At 31.3% G+C, this 19,979-nt stretch overlaps 1 protein-coding gene across 7 annotated transcripts in view; it reads left to right on the top strand.

Moving 5' to 3' along the window:
* The window catches only part of Camta (Calmodulin-binding transcription activator), a 360,727-nt gene that overhangs the window by 296,228 nt on the left and 44,520 nt on the right, over positions 1-19,979 (top strand). For all 7 annotated transcript variants that reach the window (XM_085818419.1, XM_085818416.1, XM_085818418.1 and 4 more), the window contains 4 exons: positions 2,347-2,456; positions 8,434-8,700; positions 12,968-13,161; positions 16,323-16,696. In XM_085818419.1, coding sequence (XP_085674545.1) covers positions 2,347-2,456; positions 8,434-8,700; positions 12,968-13,161; positions 16,323-16,696 — 945 coding nt within the window. The remainder of the gene's footprint in view (positions 1-2,346; positions 2,457-8,433; positions 8,701-12,967; positions 13,162-16,322; positions 16,697-19,979) is intronic.

Below are 19,979 nucleotides of genomic sequence, written 5' to 3'. Positions count from 1 at the left end.
CAGGGATTGACTCGCTAGACGAGACACACTCACTCGATAAGAGATGCACACTTCCTCTCGATGAAGCACACACTCTGACTGCAGACCAGCAGGTCTTATGTAGCTTTTGGCTTGTGTTCGGGAACATTCTGCGCTAAACCGGTAAGAATTCGTTCCAGAAGGTTCTCCAACCGTCCATGGTATATCGCCAATTTCGTCAGCAAATGGGCAATCTCTCGCCAAATATGGCAACTCTACCTTCTTTTGCCATTTTATGGCAACCCTAAAACTGCTTTGTGGGGAAGCCATCGCACCGCATCTGTACATTTCGTAACAGTATGATATGCAAAGCAGTCAAATAGGATCTTTGAAAGTGTATATGAGGAAGGTCACACTATTGTAGGAAAAGACAGTATTATTGCTTAGTTTGTTCGAGTTAGTTGAAGTTTTGCCTTATCGTGTACTTCATTACAAGTATTAAAATGTAGTAAAATGTATGCAAACCTCTTTTAGATGTTTTCACATTTGCTTCTTTCATTTCTTCATTACATTCGTATGAGATTTACTCACTAGGTGTTCTTTTTTTTTTTTTTTTAAGGGTTTTCCCAGTGTTTACATTGCTTCAGTTCCCATGGAGTTTTGGAAAGGATTTTGTACTTAATCATACTTCTACCTTTATTTGCGTTCTTTCAGTTCTCCTTGAATATCTTGCTTATGTGCTTTTTCTTTCCCCTTTATTGATTAAAGTTTTCTACTTTTTTTTTTTTTGTGTGTGTGTGTGTGCGCACTATAAATTTTATGTTTTTTTTGGGGGGACAGTTTTTATTCCCCCTTTGTGGCATGATATAAATGCCTAGTATTTAACTGTGCTTTTGACTTTTGCTAATTCATAGCTTAATTTACCTCAAATGACATGGCATGTAATTACAGCATCAAGTATGTTAACAATATTGTGCAGTTATGGTAAAACATGTGAAAATTATGCAGAATTTGAAATTTAAGTTAGGAAAAGTGTATTGAATCTAGACCGTGTATCTGTGTTTCTTAACTTTAAAGAAGTCATGCCTGTCTAGCTTATAAAAATATCAGTTTTGTTATTGGTCTTACTTGCCTATTGAAAATTCAGTTATAACTCTCGCTTGTGAAGCAGTGTTAGTGGATTAAATAGTATGTTCCCCTCAGACTTACGATGTTTTGACATCTTTTTAACATTCATTATGTTGCATTTTCTTTCAAACTATAGTTATTCGTTGAAGTGGCTGTTTGTTTTTTCAATATATTCGAGGAAAAGTTTTAACTGATGGGCAGAATAATTCATGGTTTAGTAAATAGTAATGTGTGAAAATATTAATGCAACAATAAGTAATAAATAATTAAAAAAAAGGATGAAAAAAATCTGAAACAATTCATATTTTAATGCAGAACCAGAAGTTTTGTTGAAGCTATTCTCTCATTGAGCTTGCAGTGTATGTATCTGCTGTTGGATGCACTGCTTTGAACACAACTTTTTTATATCTTTTTTAACTATTATTAAACTTAACTTTCTTTGCATTTACACCACATAAAATTCAAAAGCAAAACCACAATTCCTTTTTAAATAGCATATTGTTAGAATTCCAGGTACAGTGTTAAATGTTGCCATTCATTTTTAGCCTTAAAAGGCATTATTCTGGAACCTCACTTTGTATTGAATCATTTTGGGTATCAATTTCACTATGTAGCCACTGGTTTGGCTAGCTGCTTAAAATAGTTACCATGAAAACAAATTATATATATAATGTTTTCAATAATAAGTCTGGCTAGTGTAAATTCACAGGTCCAACTTGCCGTTAATAAAAGAGATAACGAACTGCATTTATTGCTTTTAAATCACTTAGTTTGTAAATCAATAATATACCGATTAAATTTTTATTAAATTTAAAAGAAAAATATCTTATGCTTTGCCAAATGGCAACAAACTGGTGCATGGAAGTTAGAAATATTTTATGACAATTATCTTAAGAATTTCCAATAAAGTTTTAAATATTGCCATACACTTTTTTATATTCGCTATATTATTTCTTTAAAAGTAATACATGATGATAACATTTGGTGGCAATATCCTTTTATTTGTGTTGCCTACTTTTTAATATATTTGCTATATTATTTCTTTAAAAATAATACATGCTGATAATATTTGGTGGCAACATATGAAAAGTGATGTGAACATAGAAGTGAGATTTGAGACTAATACCATCTCATGCTACTTATAAATTTAATTATTGTTCACCATTAAAATAAAAAGTAATGCAGTTATTTTGTAGTACTGTTTGAAGAAAATTATTTTCTTTTTGTTCATTAGTGACTGAGAACTTCATTTTTTTACAGATAGTACACTTAAACTTTCTGTCTTGGAAAGGCTAGAAAAAATGGAAACGAAATTGTCATTTAGCCTAGATAATTCTGCTGCAGGATTAACTACAAACAGTGTTGTACAAGTAAGATATTTGTATTTCTGAACATTAATATGCTCTTGTAATTACTCTGAAGACTGTATTTATTATATGGCATAAGTGATTTTTGAAAAACAAGAAAAGTTTTGGTTATTTCTTATTATTTTTCACTCCTTACAAAAAAAAAAAAAAAAAAAAAAAAAAGCATTCACAATGCTGCTGTGAGGGAGGGAGTTAAAAATATATGTAGTATATATTTAATACATATAAATGTAAATTTATATGTTTTAAACTGTGTACACTGAGAAATTTTTTGGTGCAGTTCTCTCCAATTAAAAAATAAGAAATGTCTAGAAAAAAAAAAAAAAAAAAAAAAAACAATTTTTTTTGCAGACATTTCTTATTTTTTAATTTTCATATGCTGATTTCTGTTCTAAAGAATTTTTTGTTATGAGTGTTTAGAGAGATAACCATCAGCAGAATATTCAACTTTTTTCACACAGTCAGTGCTATCTAAGATTTTAATTTATAAATAATTACTCAAAGATGAATCTGCTTCCTGTTTGTGTACAGTGAAGGTGGAAGGAAAATATTTGTATTATGTGTTAATACATATACATGTAAATTTAATGTTATTAATTCTTCAAAGGAGCTGCCATCCATCATATATTGTGAAGCAATAATTGTGAGGCATGAAGATTTATGTAATAATTTTTTGTGTAATAATTTAATCCTTTTGTATCCTTATCACATCCTTTCATATCTCACAGATGGGTGTGTCATATATAAAATACCATTTAAGTTGGCTCTTAGTACAGGTATACTGCATATGAATTTTTAAATGGGACATTTAATTATTATTATTATTATTTTTTTTTTTTTTTTTCCCACTGGATATGGTCTTATGTCTGTTATGGTGGAATTTATCAAGACTGGAGAATATTGACCTTCATTGTCTCCCAGTATTTTATTTTTGGCATTTTGTTTTGTTTTGGAATCAAAGTGGAAATTGTGGGCTGAGTAATGTAAATAAACTGATCTGGCTATTAATTGCATCAATTGACATAAACACATAGGGATAATCTCGATGGTTCTGAATGCTTTTTCTTTATTTTTTCTGATATGGGAATATTGGAAACTTTTATTTTAGATATTTTATTCATTCCTCTTAGAGTTTGCCTAGCATTCAGGCAAATATTTTATGTATCATTTAGCAAAACATTCTTTATACTTCAAAATGGCAAAGAAAATATAATGATAAAGTTTCCAAATTAATTCTGATGAGTACCTGAGTGTTTCTTTCATAATATGCCACAATTTGGAAGAACTGGACCACAAATTTAATTTATGCAACTTTCTTTCCAGAGTTAGCTTTAGCAGCACAAACTGCCATCTCAACAAGACAGTGCATCCTGTTAACTTGAGATCTTAAGAAAGTGATTTGGTGACTGAGTAGCCCCCTGCGAAATGCTTCAGGAATTTTTAATTTATTTAAAACTGTTGAAGCTACTAATATTTTTTGCTTAAGTTGTTTATTTACTATTTTAACCTGATTAAAATGCTTATGTTAATAATTTCAGCTAATTTGTGAATGACAAAATATGACCGAAGATGGTCCCTTCATGTGATAAATAACTGAAATTAAAAGTCATCAAACAATAGTTTGTTGAATTAAAAGCCTAAGACAACTCTACACTTTTTTATTGCTTTTAGAGTAATTATGTGTTTCATTATAAGACATTCTAATTTTCCTCCCTTCCCTCAAATCTATGTAAAGGATTTTTTTAATTATGATCTCTGTTATTAAATAATGAAGAATCTGTATGTATGTATAGCAAAGAATTTCTCATATAGATGACCCCTAGTGGCCTGTCTTCTCAACTAGTCAAAATGAAATTTAATACATTATATCTGAAGGAATGCACTCAAGACTGTGATGATTTTCAACAATAGAGCTCTCACAGTTACAGTGAAAACATTTCAATATTTTCAAATGGCAACACAAACTTTTTTCTGGTGGAAATATAGCAGCACACTGAAATGCCATAAATGGTGTTGGAATGATGCACATGTAGTGAAAACTGTCAGAGTAGAACATCTGCAAAGAAGTATTATATAGGATCAGTGACAACACAAAAGAGGGGAAGGAAAAACTTTTATTGGAATTACAAGTCTTCAGTGTGTACAGTGTTTCAAGATATACTGTAACGTTTGCAATTTCATGATCCCATAAACTCACTCCGATAAATTTGTGGTTCTGGGGTTATCTGAAATCTAAGGTGTACATATAAAATCCGTGAGGTTTATCAGAATTGAAAGAGGCCATGAAACATAAAGTCATACAGATTCCTCCTGTAATGTTACATTCATCATTGTTGACAATAATATCCCACATGCAATGCATTAACATCAAAAGATGGACACATTGAAAACTCATAATTCCAAGAAAAGTTTTTTTTTTCATCTCCTCTCTCTGTGTTATCATTGATCCTTTACAGTAGTCCTCTCTGCAAATGCTATACGCCAGTAATTTTTGTCATAAGTGTATCATTCCAACATATCATATAACAACAAAAGGTGGAATCGTCTCCTGGGCTAAACATGTGTTGTGATGTTAAGTGGTTATAAGATACGTCCCTTTATTCCCAGCCATCTCCAGAGAGCAGTGTTTGATACACTAAATGGACTTTCATATCCAGGTTTAAGACCAACCAAAAGACTGTACCCAGTCAACATTTTGAGCACACTCGTTTTGAGCTTGTTTTGGATATAGTCAGGCCCCTGGATAGTAGACCATTTCTTTGTTTGGGTTCAACTACAAATGAGTTTTTACTAATAAATTTAAATAATGCTGTAAGACCACTTGTGGTAATTAAAAAATATAAGGTGTACTTGCACCATTCACTCATAGGCGAGAAAAAGTTCATGACTGGATCAATCATTTAAATACTATGTGTAGTGATCTCACCGGACTATATTTCTTGAAATGTGTGCCTTGGAGCAAGACAAAGGAGAACAGGTAGTGACGCATCTCGAGGAGAGAAGAAAGCAGACAGGTGTCGTCAGAGTACGATGACTCTCTTGACTTGATGTTCTGAGGTACGCAGTAAAACGCTGCTGTAAGTTTTGATTTAGAAATGCTGGGATTTCTTTCTGCGCACTTAAATAACTTGTAAAAATAAATTCTAGCTTGAATATGGATAAGTCACATCTTATTTTATAAGGTTTTTTTCAAGCATTCTAATACATATTTTGTAAAAACACTCTAAACTATGCAAAAGTGATAAAAAGTCCATGCAGAGACAGAAATTCAGAATGATGAAATAGGGGCTTGAACCTGCAATCTCTGTCTTCGCTCGTCAACTGCTGTGTGCCATATCACTGGGCTATGAATTCATGCTTCAGAGTTGTGCAAAAATGAAGTCCTTTATGACTGGGGGAGACTAATTCTCACTTTCAGGAAATTGCATTAACATCAGCACTGCTTGAAAAGTTGCTTTAAGTTTATCTGCTGGGGTTTCAGCTTCTTTAATTTTACCAATGTGTTAAGTAATGTTTCCTAGAAATTTCATGATTTTTCCTTTTTGCAGCCACAACATAGCTTCATTTAAATCATTTAAATCTATTAACTTTTTCATTGTGTAGTGGTTTCTGCTGCATTTTCTATTTCTTTTACTTCTTTCTTTCAGTCATTTCTGTAATTTTTATTCATCACGGAAAAATCTTCTGCATTTCTGGAGTTGCAGGTTTAGTGTGGAGTATCTTCTTCTCAAACTTAAATTTATAAGCTTAAGCAGCTTTGCAGCCATGATAACTTTTGACATGTCCTTCTTGGCAAAAAATACTCCTGTGTTTAAGAAGGTTTTTCTTCTGGTTCCATGGAGCATAGCTTACTTCTATGTGGTTTTCCACATTTGCAGCATCTTTCAGGGTTGTTGCAGAAGTGCTGGGAGTGCCCATACTCCTGGAAAAGGTAATATTGCTTGGGACGTTTCTTTGGTGGAAATTTTTCTATTTTTACATTTACATTTAACATGTTGTTTAGGCTATGGATAGCCCTTCTGGCTGCATTTCTTCATAGTTCTTAAAAAAAATAGATAGCTTCTCAAAGTTAAAACTTCATGTCCTAACAAACTGCTTCACTTTTAAGGTGGAAATTTTCTTCGCTCCAAGTCGTGAAAAACTGCTTCTTCCATTACTGACATTGGAAAGTTTTTAAGAACTTCTCGAAAGGTTTTTCACTTTGCAATTGATACAAATGAAATGGAATGTTTCTTTCTTTAAGAGTTTTAGTCAGAATTCTAAAGTCCATTGAATTTTTTGTCTGAATGAAAATCGATATTGATTTCATTTGTGCTTCATGTCCTTCCAAATAAATTTCTCAAAAAGTTCATCTATTTTCAACCAATCAAATATTGTGAAAACACAATAGATGGGAGCTTTTGCATCAGATTAGCTCCTCCTTCATTTTTACATTAGTTAAGCTGTCAAGACTTTGAAAACGATTTTTTTGTGCAGCGTCCATGGGTTCAGAAATTACTGGAATTGCAACTGGATATCTGGGAACTTCCCATTCCTTTTCTTCAGAGAGTATACTTTCTTTGTCTGTGTATAGCTTTTTAAGTTTAAGTTGATCATAAAGTTTAAGTTGGTTAAGCCCACTTTAAAGTTGGGTCCCCGCCACCCTCAGAAGGATAGTCCTACCTTTTAATTCTCATCGACTATTCTCCTGATGGCTGGAACAATACCAGTGAAAAATATTTCAGCAGAAACTGTTGTTCAAATGTTTTTCATCCTTTGGATTGCTAGGTTTAGAGTTTTTATCAACATAAGCTTTGATTTGCCATAATGACGTCCAGTAGATGCTAAGTTTTCCAGTTGTGCTTCTCGATCTTTGATCAACATACAAGGAGGATCTGGGTGGAACCTGCTCGGAGATGATCTGCAGAACTACTGTTCACCTTCCCAGAGAGTCCACCAGGTTTTTAATTCTGTTGACCCAATTTCATTTATACAGAAATTGTGTGAGGCAATGAGAAAAATGTCACCAGCACCTACATTATCTCATGTTAGCAATAAGTATTTCATGCATCCAGCTTTAGGCTCATGCACTCATGTGTTTGTGAGGTAATAAGATACCAAAATCACGACTGACTTGTCTGTATGATGGCCCATTTAATTTAATAAAGAGGTTTAATAAAAGTTTTACACTTCTCATTAAGGAAAAAGAAACAGTGATCGGCATTGATTGCCTGAAACCGGCATTTTTAGTTTCAAACACTCCAGCATCTTGAGCATTCCTGTGCAGAGTTGTGCAGTAAATCTGTTTGGTTCCACGGTTGAAATATTTGTGCCACCTCCCAAAAACCACTAGTGTATTCTACTCATTCTGGCAGAAGGGTCGAGTTTAACCCAAGGTATCTCTGACCCTTTGTACCTCTGGCACATAAAGGGAGGAGTGCTATGGCGGACATCTTTATTGCAGTAAGTGGCAACATTCATCTTTGCTGCACAATATGCATATGTGCTTGCTGTAGTGCAAGGATAAAAACTTGAATTTTTTTAGCTGAGATTTAGTGCTTACTTCTCACCTTTTTTTTCCTGTTTGTGGTTGATGTCTGGCATCAGCTCATGTGTGTTAATGTTTAAATATTTATCCTCATGTGAGATGTGATTTCCTTTTCTAAATGTTAGATAAAGTTGGTTTTTTAACTGTTAGCTGAAGTTCTGTGATTCTTAGGCCTTTCTGATGAGCTTCTGATAGAGTCTAATGGCAATAAAACATCACCATATGTATATATATTTAAACAACTATTTTAAGCTAGTTCTTAAAACTTTTGACATGCTTGTTTTAATAATAAACAAAAAATGAAGTTCTTAAATGTAATTTGATACTATTAAATAATATAATGTGACACTTAAAATAATTATTTAAATTCAAATTTGCATGAGAACCTTCATTCAAAAATTTCTTAATGTTGTGTTGAAAAGCACTATCATAAACTGGACATTTTTATTTCAGAATGTAAGTGATGAGCAAAAGTCTTTTGAAGATCGCCTTGTAACACTTTGTCAAAAATTCATGACTGGTAGCTGGACACAACAAGATGATGTGAAACCCATAGAAACCACAACATGTTCTGACCTTACACTGCTGCATTTGGCAGCTGCATTGGGTTTCTCACGTCTGGTTTGCACACTTTTGCACTGGAGAACAGAAAACTCATCATTGGTGCTTTGGAGAGAAGTTGATGCATTGAGCCAAGATAACAGAGGCTGCACTCCTCTGGTAAAATATTATATAGCATAATTTATATTCTAGCGTATATTAACTGAGAATATTATTTTATGTTATCATTTGTAACTATTTTAAAAAACAAAAATTTTTATAATGATATATTACTGATCATAATCATCATCCAGTTGAAATGTTCAGTATTTCAAAATGTTCAATATTTCTGCATTTTTCAGTATTGCTTCTGCTGGAATTTGTCTGATACTATGAGAATAGTCTGCTGGTATCAGATTACTTTAAGTTATTTGAATATGGCAAAGTCAATGAGGTCTCTATGCCTAAAGGGAGGGATGCCTTCATAGGCAGGACTTTCTATTTGAAACTGGGTTGTATTCTTATGTTTTACATGGAGAAAACCAACTATGCCACTGGCCCAATTTGCCTGGGATTGAACCCAGGTCAAATTCACAGTATTCTGCAGTCTTTAACTTGGCCACTTGAAAGGGTGCTGATATCAGATAATTTATATAAGATATTACTAAAAAATAAAGCAGATTTCTTTAAAATTAATTGCACCTATTTCTCCTCAATCACCGCTAAATAAATCTCCTATACAATGTGAGCATTCGTCTCAGCTCTCAGCTTTCTAAAATCATCTTTTTAATAACATTTGTTATCACAAGCAGTTTTTTATGGGTTTCAGTTATAAAGCTAAATCTGTTCTCTTTCAGCTTCATTTTTATTTCAGTGTTAAAAAAAATAGATAAAGAAACTTCATGAAAAGGAAGAATAAAAGGTAACTATTATGTTATTGAATGCCAAAAAAAGGGCTGCATATCAAATGAATTTGTGACACAAACTTGTTGACTATTCTTCTCATGTTCAGTTCATTCAGTATAATTGTGTGACTTAACCATAAGACAGTTTGACATTATGAATCTTTGGCTTTTATCTTTCGTGGTGGTTTCGCATATTTTTGCTGTATTCTCTGGGGTTAGGCTAGTCTAAGGATGCTGTAACCGATCTTATTATCACTCATACGTGGTCATTTTATTGATTGATTCTTTCTAGGCAAAAGTATTTCCATGAAAGTATGCTGAAGCATATCATATTTTCTCGAATGTAAGGCTTACTTTTTAAGATAAATTGTAAGAAATAAAATGTAGGTGAATATTTGTTGAGAGTTATAGCTCTGATTAGTTTTCATTTGATTGTGATCAGAATAAAAAATAAACTACCTGGTTAAATGCAATATTTTACCATTAGAAAGAAAGCTAGAAAAAACCTGAAAATAAACAGGTAACTAAATGATATCTTATTAACTAATTATTTTTAAGCACATGAGTGGCCTGTGTAGTGGATACAGGCTTAATTGAAATTGCTTAACCAAACATGGCTGCTACAATTAGCTGTAGTTATGCCATTACATGCATGATTTCTTTTAGTTTTAATGGTGTAATTATTCTATGTAATATGCTAATTAAAACCCTTCTTCTTTTCTGCAATTTTATTTTTCAAGATATTTAGTTATAAGACTTACCGAATTTTAGAACCAAAAATGTAGCAGAAAAACAACGTCTTATATTTGAGTAAATGCAGTATTTTGAATTTATATAGCTCTTTATCAAGTTTGTGGCAAATATAATGTCCATATACCTATCATCCACATAAAATTCTACTTTCCACCCCCCCATACTAGATAAAATTAGTAAGCAGTAAATATGGTGTTCACAATTTTAGAGGAAAAAAGGGCCTAATATTTAAATATGACAGCCTAAGGTAGAAAAGATATGTGTCTGACTAAGTTAATAAAGAAATGTAACTAGTTGGCAGATGAATTTTTTTTTCCATTTTCATGAACTTTTAGCTAGCATTTAGTATATTGTTAATTGTTTAGTAAGTTTTGTTTTTAGTATATTGTGCCTTTATCCTGTGTTTTTAGTATATTGCAACCCATTTGTAGTTTTCTACAGTTGCATTTTGTAACCATGTTAAAAGCATAAACAAATTAGATTTAAAAAATAAGTTAATCAGTTTTGTAATATCAGCAGTCTGACATCAGTATGTGTAGTCTGCCACTAGGTGGAACTACCTTCAATTTCATTATGATTGTAACATTGTTAAAACATCACTATTTGTAGTAGATAGATTCAGTCTGTCTACCAATGATAATCTATGTGTCTTTGCATCATTCTGCAAAATAATATTTTTGTGATATTTTCATGTTATTTTATGTTAATATATGTATTATTTAATAAAATGATATGTATATAATTATAGATATTCGTTCAAATGCAAATATCGAGGAGATTTCTTTAACCCCTTGAGGTTCAGTGCATAAAAAAATTTCTTTTTGGAAAAAATATCTTTACACATAGATAACTAGCCCCTAATACAATGTTATTTCATGCCACCCCCCAAAAAAACAGGTAAACCTTTAAGGTAATTCATGACATGGTGGGATACCACTTGTCCCACCGCGCACCTAGAACAGTAAAATGGCATCTTTGCCTCAGCTTAAATTCTCCTAACAGGTTTATCTAAAGTGCTAGTTTTAGCAACCAAATGAAAATGCAAGATATAAAAAACGTTTTTGAATAATTATCTAGAAAATATTGATCATATTTGCAAAAAAATAAATATTTTTTCCAAAAATAATTATATAATTTTTTAAAAAAATCGCTCTCTGTACAACTTTTTAAATATTTTTTAATGATTTCATAATAGATTTGAGACAGAGAAGATTTTTGCTCTAGTACTTTATTTGCTACAGGTTTGAAAAGGAAGATATTTAGAAGGCCATCATGTTTATTTACATTTCACCTTTCTTTCCTTTGCTTAGGATATTTTTCTATGGTGAATCACACTCACATATCCATTCAGTATTTAGTGACATTTCATGTTACAGAGTTATATGTCCATTTCTTTCGGAAAAAAATACTAAATATTTTTCAAGTTTTTTGCATTATCAACATACAAAACAAACATGATACTTGAATTTAAAAATACTTGAATGATGCTGCCATCTAGTAGCAGCAATTCCTATATGCGCAGTGGGACATACATATTTGGTCCCACCTTTTCAAATCTATTCAAATACTATTTTTTTTTTTTTTTTTTTTTTTTTTTTTTTAAGAAAAGGAAACTTTCACATAAAAATATTCATTCTAATACCAGAAGTTGTTGTTCAGACGATTTAAATTGCATTAGAAATAAATAAAAAAAATTGCTTAAAAATTAGACCTACAAAGAATTTTTATTTTACATTATTTCCATGAATGAATACTAGTGCAGCCATCTGTTATACATTTAGAGAACTAAAAGGTGTAATTGTATGTATTTTAAATGAAATTTTGCATCTTTCATCTGGGAGATAAAAACTGATAAAAAAGGTGGAACGCCCAGGCACCCCACCGCCCGTCAAAGGGTTAAATTCCTCCTTAGAGTTTTACTTTCCCTAATTGCATAGCTGCAGATACAAGTTATCTCATAGTTAGTTATCTTTGTGGTTAGTACTTTATTTTACAATGTAGTACTTAGACCAAGGGTTCCCAACCTTATGCCCGTGGGCGCTGTGACACCCACCGATTGTTTAACATGTGCCTGCCACTGTGCGATCATAATAAAAATGTTTTAGTTTTCAATAAAATTCTACATGAAAGTTTTCTCATTTTTAATGAAATAAAAATTGCGTCCAACACAGGTACGAGCACAAAGCGAAATGTGACCGATTTCTTTTCTTATGGGCATGTATTATTAACTCTATCCAACTATAAATTCATCTTGAAAAAGTAAATAGTGCCAGTCATCCAACAAATATTCTAGAATAAGCTCTTAACGACAAAAAGGTTGAAGACCCCTCAACTCCAACTATTAAAGAGTCTAAATATTTTTCAAAATACTTTTTGGCATTTCTCTTCATATTATCTAAAAATACTAATAGTAGAAAGTTAGTGTTAGAAAACTTGTTTTGTAGAAAAAATTCCCAGGAAATACATTATATGCAATAGAATTTCTGTAATTAGAATAATTTTTAGAAAGCATTACTCTTTACATTTACTTATATGTTAATCCAAATATTCCTATCCAAAATATAAAATTTCTTGTATTTTTGAGTAGTTCTAAAAGATTATGCGTGCTAAAGATAAAGTGAGTGCTAGAGATATGAGTATAAATCAGTTCTAAAATATATGTAAAGGTAGAGCCTATAATCATAAATAAAATTTATAATGAAGCCTCACATGTTCCTGAGTTTTTTTTTTTTTTTTTTATAAAAAAATGTAAATTGTCTTATTTTTTGGACTTTCAATTTTTTTTCCAGATGTGGGCTTGTGCTTTGGGTTTTACTGAAGTTGCATTGCTCCTTTATCAGTGGAATAGAGCTGCCCTCAAAGTACCAAACAATCAAGGTCTTACCCCTATAGTTGTGGCTTCTGAAAGAGGACATAATGATTTAGTTGAGCAGTTAGAAAAGTTGGAACGATCTCATGCACAACAGTTAAGTAGTAGCAAAAGGTAATTGCTGTAAATTTTTACAAATGTTGCGCTTATTTGATTTTTTTTTGGTTGTTATTGTAATTGTTTTGTTTGTGTGTGTGTGTTTGATATGATGTAATTTTTACTTTTAGTCCAAAGGGGCTTTGTCCCTGAGGGACTATTGTTTTCGTTTTGCGATTTTGCATCAAATCACTCCGAATATCCGTTTAACTTTTCAAACTGTTGCAACCAAATATTATCACCCTATATTATATTTGAAGAAATTAAATAATGAAGAATCTGCATAAATGTATGTATCTTTCTTGCATTGTGATAAAACAATGGTACCTAGAGCCATTAAATTTTGAATGACATAATCCTACTGCAAATATGGCCATCTGGAAGCCCAAATTTGAAATTTGGACTTTGTTTTATTATCAACTTCATATTTTGTAAAACTTTAAAAAATTTTTTAACAAATTCAAGGATTTCGAAGCGAGCAATGGCAACAGAAAACACATCTTTATCTTCAGCGTGTGAGACTGTGTATAAAAAATTCTAAAGATATGCTCAATTTAAAACTATTTTGCAATATTGCTCTTGAACTGAATTTTATGGTTTAAGTGTGAAGAACATGATATTTAATAAATAAATGTAACAAGGTAACACACAAAGTGTTAAAGGAAAAACCTTTTGGACATAATTTAAAATCTGAAACCTTTCAGATTTTCTTTTTATCTTTTTATTTATTTTTTTCGTTTATTTGTTCACTTTATGTAACTTAAACTTAAGCATGTATTTTTATTTAAATGAATTTGTGGCCATGTAATCAGAAGTGTTTATTTCTTATAGATCTTTTAATTGTGAATCAAGTAACATTTAAAGTATCAAAATAACTCGGGTAAAAGCCAAGATTTTGAAAAAAAAGTTCTCCTGGTAGGTCTTGGCAGTCAAACAAATTGTTAAAATTTTTTTGCAATTTATATTTAATCATATTTGTTTCATGGTTTCTATTTCTTTTGACAGTTTCAATCAAAAATTTTGATTTTTATAGCCATGTGTTTCACCACTGTATCTCCTGCTGCACTGGAGAGAATGTGAATTTGTTTATTTAATTTTGACAAAGTTTATGAAATATAAATACCATTTTTGAAAAGTGTATATGGGAATTTTTTTGAAGTGTAAATACCATTTTTTAAAAGTGTCTTGTCCCTAGAGACAAAGAACTCAAGTAGTGCATAGCTGACATCTGATTCAGTTTTGATTTTTTTTCCAACGAGAAAAACGAGTAATAATTGGGGGATGCTTGGTGTAAGGAGTATAGTGGATGCGACAGAATTTCCCAGCCTAGCTCTGCAATTTTCTGATGTGTCGTAAAGCAACTTACAATCTGGCAGTATGATATGCTTTCTATTGAACATCAATTGCTTCTTTTCTTTGACTGCTTTGTTTTAATCATTTATTTGGTGACAGATATCTCTCATTTGAGCTTCTCATTAGTTCCAGAAGCTCATAATGTATTGGTCCTGCGACATCCCACCATATACACAGCATTGCCTTATTCAGGCTGACGCTTGGTTTAGAGGTGAAAGGGGCAGGTTGTCCAAACTTACAGTATGCCCTTTTCCTAATGATTTTTTGTAGATAATCCACTTTTCATCACCAGTTACCATCCGATCCAAAAACAGCTCATTTTTTTCTCCAAGCAAGCAGAGATGTGTGTAGGATGACACTATTGTGGAATGTTTCTTACTTAACTCATGAGGTTACCTATCTGGAATGTTTATAATTCAATCTTGATTTCTGAGTATCATCAGAAATAGTTTGTTGAGCTGATTGCAGTCTCTGATGCTGTCAAAAAAAAATCTTGCTCTATTATGGTCTTGACAATATCATCATAGATCAAAGATGGCTGCTCAGAGCGTGACTAATCATTAGGGTCAAAATCATCTGCTACAAATTTTCCGAACCATCTTCCACACATTCTATCAAAACTTGCATCTCCACCAAACATTGTCACTCAATTTTGATGTGCTTCTGTAGCATTTCTTCCTTGTTAGAATTCATACAAAATACAGTGCTGGAAATGAACTGTATTGGTAGCCATGTTTACATGATTGCATCTCACTTAATAATGATTTGAGCCACTTTTGTTTAGTTAATTTAGAAATAAATGTTTATAAATGCAGTAATAAAGAGAGACAGCCATATATGTCTCAAATGAACACCTGCATGCAAGCTCAAACTGGAAATAACATTATCAGATAGAATTTTCCTGCATACCTTAATTTGTATACAAAAGAACCATGCATATAATTTCTTGAAGTGTTAAACAAACCTTTTTTTTTTTTTTTTTTTTTTTTTTTTTTTTTTTTTTTTTTGAGTCTAAGCTTTATATATATATATATATATATATATATATATATATATATATAAAATATTAAAATAAATCATCTCCTGAAAAAGTTAAAATAAATCTCAGCTTAACATAGGGGAAATGACTCTCTCTGTAATAAAAATTATGACACAGAAGATGAATGCAGTATGCTGCAACCAGTATACCAGAAAAGACATGATAATACATGAAACATTGCTGAGCTGATTGAAATAATATAAGCTGATTGTTATTTGGAACACGGTAAAGTGCATGCAAGTTCTATTTATGTATATAGATATCTCAGTAATGTCTTTGTTACAGGATATAAAATTTGTGTTATGGTTACAAAACAAGAATCAAATATTTCTTGATGCTTGATAATTCTCAATATCTTTCTTTGGAAGTAAAAAGGTTGTTTAAATAATAGGTGACATTGGATTACAGTAGTGCTTAGAATTCCTTTTTCTCTGAGGGAAAGGTTATTAGATTCTGGCAAAGCACATGAGGGCTATCTGCCAATGGAGAGGAATACCTCTATGGAGAATTTTCTAAAAGAAGCTGTCTCATATTCACATTACACACAATGAAAGTTATAAAATCTTTCATGCAGCCAGCTCATTCACCAGAATTTGAATTACAGTTGAACAACCAGTATGAAGTGATCTTGACACACTGATATTGATAGGCCTTTTCTTTTTAGTAATTTCTCTTGATGATATATGATGTTATTTACAATTGCTTAGCCTTATTTATATGCAACCTATTATGTGGTTTATGAAAACATTATTTTCATTTCTATTTATCAGTCATTCTTATTTTTCAGTGCTGAAACAGACTTGACATCAAATTTAAATCTGGATGAGTCAAAACCTAATGTTTCCTTAAAATCACCCTCAATTGATCACATGTTGCTAAATGTATCAAATGCTTCAACACCTACAAAGATGAGGGTTTCCAGTTCTAAAGAATCTCATTCTGTGTCAGCTCAAAGAACAACACCTACTTCCACATCATACAGTAGTTCTGATGTTTTAGAATCTTCAAATCTTGAAAGTCAGTCTTACAGTTTGCATCTGAATGAAAGCAGTCTACTGTCTTTCTTAAATGTTCATCAGCCAAGTCCTAGGGATCGATATAATTTGAATCCAAAAATAAAGAAAGAAGTTTCAACTTCTCCGCCAGTCCTCACTGAAAGTTGTAAGAAATATTACTATTTATTTTAGTAAATGTTTAAATTTACTGTCTTGGCCAGGAATTTACAACTTTGTGCTACTCAGATCACCTTTAAGTTGTTTATGATGCATCTTTGAAATTTTCTATCTGCAGTTTTATTTTAATTTTGCAATAAAAAAAAAAAATTTCTTCTTTGCAGCAATTGTATATGTTTTGTTTCACAGGGAAAGCATCACTTCAATTAATCAATATGTGTCAAGGCAGAGAGTTTTGTTAAAATTGAGTATTTTAATTAACTTAAACCTTTTTCTTCTAATTTGCATGTATCCTTAATTTAATTTTATAATCAGCAAGATTTCACAGTCATTATCATTATAGTAAAAACTTAAGGTCAGGTAGTGTTAGTAAATGAAGATTTCACCTCTTCTTGCTTTCTGCTGAATATAACATGTTTATGCAATAATATTTTATGATTTGATAACTCTGTATTACTGTTCTATTTTACATAAAACCTGCTTCTTATTTAGCCAAATATTTTCCCAGATTTTATCATATTATTTTTTCATGTGTTATTAATATTGTCTAATCCAATATTTTATTCTTGAATAGGCCATTGAATACAGCATAGTAGAATATAAAATAGCAGATCCATCTGTATTAGTGCATGCATTTCATTAAGTGTTGTTTAGTGTTCTCTGATTCTTCATTAAAATGTCTGTTACTAAATATCACAAAAGTGAATTTGACTTTATATGGAGATGCTTGTTTATCATAAATGCAACATTTTCACTGGAGAAAATTTAATTTTTTGTTAACCATTAGATATTAATATCTTTATAAATCTGAGGTGAATGATTGGTCAGGTGGTGTTATCTCTATTTTAATTATATTAAGTCCATTTAATCTTCATTCATTGAAAATCTTATTAGGACATACTAGTTGTTCTTATTAGATCTAAAGCTTATTAAAATGTATAAGGTAAAAAATGTTGGGAAACTTTTGACAGTTAAGAGTTGGTGGAGGAGTCAAACAAGAATAGATTTGTAAATTTTGCAGGACTCGATAGTTTAACTGTAGAACCACCCTCCTCAGCTGCCTAAGTGCAAATGAACAAAATATGATGTGGTGATAAGTGCAAAATTTTCAAATCTTATGCTGTTTCTTGTTGTTTGACTTCAATAATCATTATTCAGTGTGTTATTTTAACCTAAGTTAAGAGTTAGTTTGTTATTTTCTTGTAAATTTTTCAATAATGATATAATTTTCTGCTTATCAAATGCATGGCCTCTTATCATTTATATTAATTTTTGATTTATGAAAAATGTCATATATTTTAAAATCATTTTGTTAAATAGTTCTTATTTGTGCTACATTAATTCTGAGGGTCGCTCCTTATGTGATGTACTTCAACTTAAACTTCTCTTCAATGTAGCAAATTCTGTATATGGTGGTATAAAAAAGTTTTTTTGTTTACTATATATGTGAAGTTACTGCACTGATAAACTATTCCTAACATCTATGCATGCTACTTACAGTTTATTTAGATAGTCAATGTAAATAAATTATAACTCAAAAAGTATTTAATATATGCGTTTTGTAGAGGGAATCAAAGTTTCCCTATGAGGTACTTATATGTATGCATCAATGAGACTTGCTACATGTTTCCATACTTACATGTTTCTACTAGTAACTCTAGAGAGCTCAGTAGCAATCTCTGCCATGCTAGTGAAAATTGTATGCATGTTTTGTTTAGATGTATTAGAATCTGCAATATGGAAGACAATCTGCAACACAAAAAAGCAGAGACAAGTCACCTGAAAGTTAACAAATATCTCAGAGAGTTTCTTTGATGATTGAGTATAATACTATTAATCATCAATACACAGTATATCTGCAGAGTTATAAATCCAATTTTGTACAAAATAGAAAGCAGAAGAAAACATTTTTATTTTATAGCTTTCAGCATACAATCCATATATGCCTATATAACCCTTGCCATGTTCAGACAACTGCTTTATTCCTTCACAGAACTTGGCATAAAGTGTAAGTCTCTAATATAATTTTCTGAATCTCTTAAATGCTATTAAAATAATTATCTCTGTGCTAAAACTTCACTTTAAGGAAGTAAAAGTACTGTGCTGGTGCCAAATCTGAATAAAGAGGATTCACTGATGTGGTATTTTCTTTGCTAAAAATTACTTGATGAGAAGGTAACTGTATGATGATATATTATCATGCAGCCAAAGTTAGTTATTTGATTGAATTTTATCAGGCACAATGAAATCTCTCCAGGAGTCTGCCCATTACATCTGTAGAAAATCTAGAGTTCACTTCCAAGTGAATTACATCTTTATCTCGGGATCTCTTTGTCTCAGGATCATAAGCAAAACGCCAAAATTCATCTGCAATCATAATTTGAAAAAAATCGTGATTTATATCTGTTATTAATATCAAGTCGTAACATGCAGAAATTAGGTCTTCTTTCTGCTTTGGTGTCAATGCATAAGGAATGAAATGAGAAGGAATTTTCCTTTTTTTTTCAAAATTTGTCAGAGCAGTTTTATAAGCTGTGTCTTTACTAATATTAGGCTAATTAACTAAAACTCGAGCAGACTGCTGTTGAATTTTCAAAAACTGTTGTCAAACATTTTCAGTGTTATCACCCATTCAAAGACTGCAAGGGAAATCTCACGTGGTTTCATCAACAACAATATTGTGCTCATCATGAAATCGTATCGACTAACTAAAAACATTAAGTCATTAATACTTAATCCAGAAGTTTTATGCAACATTTCAAATGCTTCTGTTGCTATTTTTCTTGCTTTGCAGCAAAAGGTTATAACTGCTCTTTGCTCAGCTTTCAAATCCATGAAAGCAGATGTTCACTGGATCAAAGCAATCAATTAGTTGGATGGAAATTTTTTTCTGTTAAGTGGACAATATTTTAAGATATTTAGCAAGTTAAGATGCTATGCTAAAAAATGCTGTTAATTATTGTTTAAAAGGTTTGCTGGAATTTGTTTGAAAAAATAGTTCTAAATTTTGTAGCACGTGTTTGTTCTTTTTATTCTTCATATCAAATATATTAAATTGTATATGTTTGTCTATGTATACAGTTATGTTTTGGTTTTGAAATAAAAAAAATTAAATGCTGTGTTAGTTTTTAAAATGGTGTAATTATATATCTTCATATTTACACATAATTCAAATTTAGGGCTTTATTACAAATATTCTCTTCCATTAAATGGTGTTAGTTTATAATATTTATTTCTGTATCATTTTCTGGGCACATAAATTTTATGGGTGA

The sequence above is a fragment of the Stegodyphus dumicola genome, chromosome 6 (assembly GCF_044657685.1).
Source record: "Stegodyphus dumicola isolate Sdum_Otavi_A_Nest chromosome 6, ASM4465768v1".
In the NCBI taxonomy this organism is placed as follows: domain Eukaryota; kingdom Metazoa; phylum Arthropoda; class Arachnida; order Araneae; family Eresidae; genus Stegodyphus; species Stegodyphus dumicola.
Note: the sequence above shows the minus strand (reverse complement) of the source record. Positions and strands in the feature narration are given on the sequence as shown.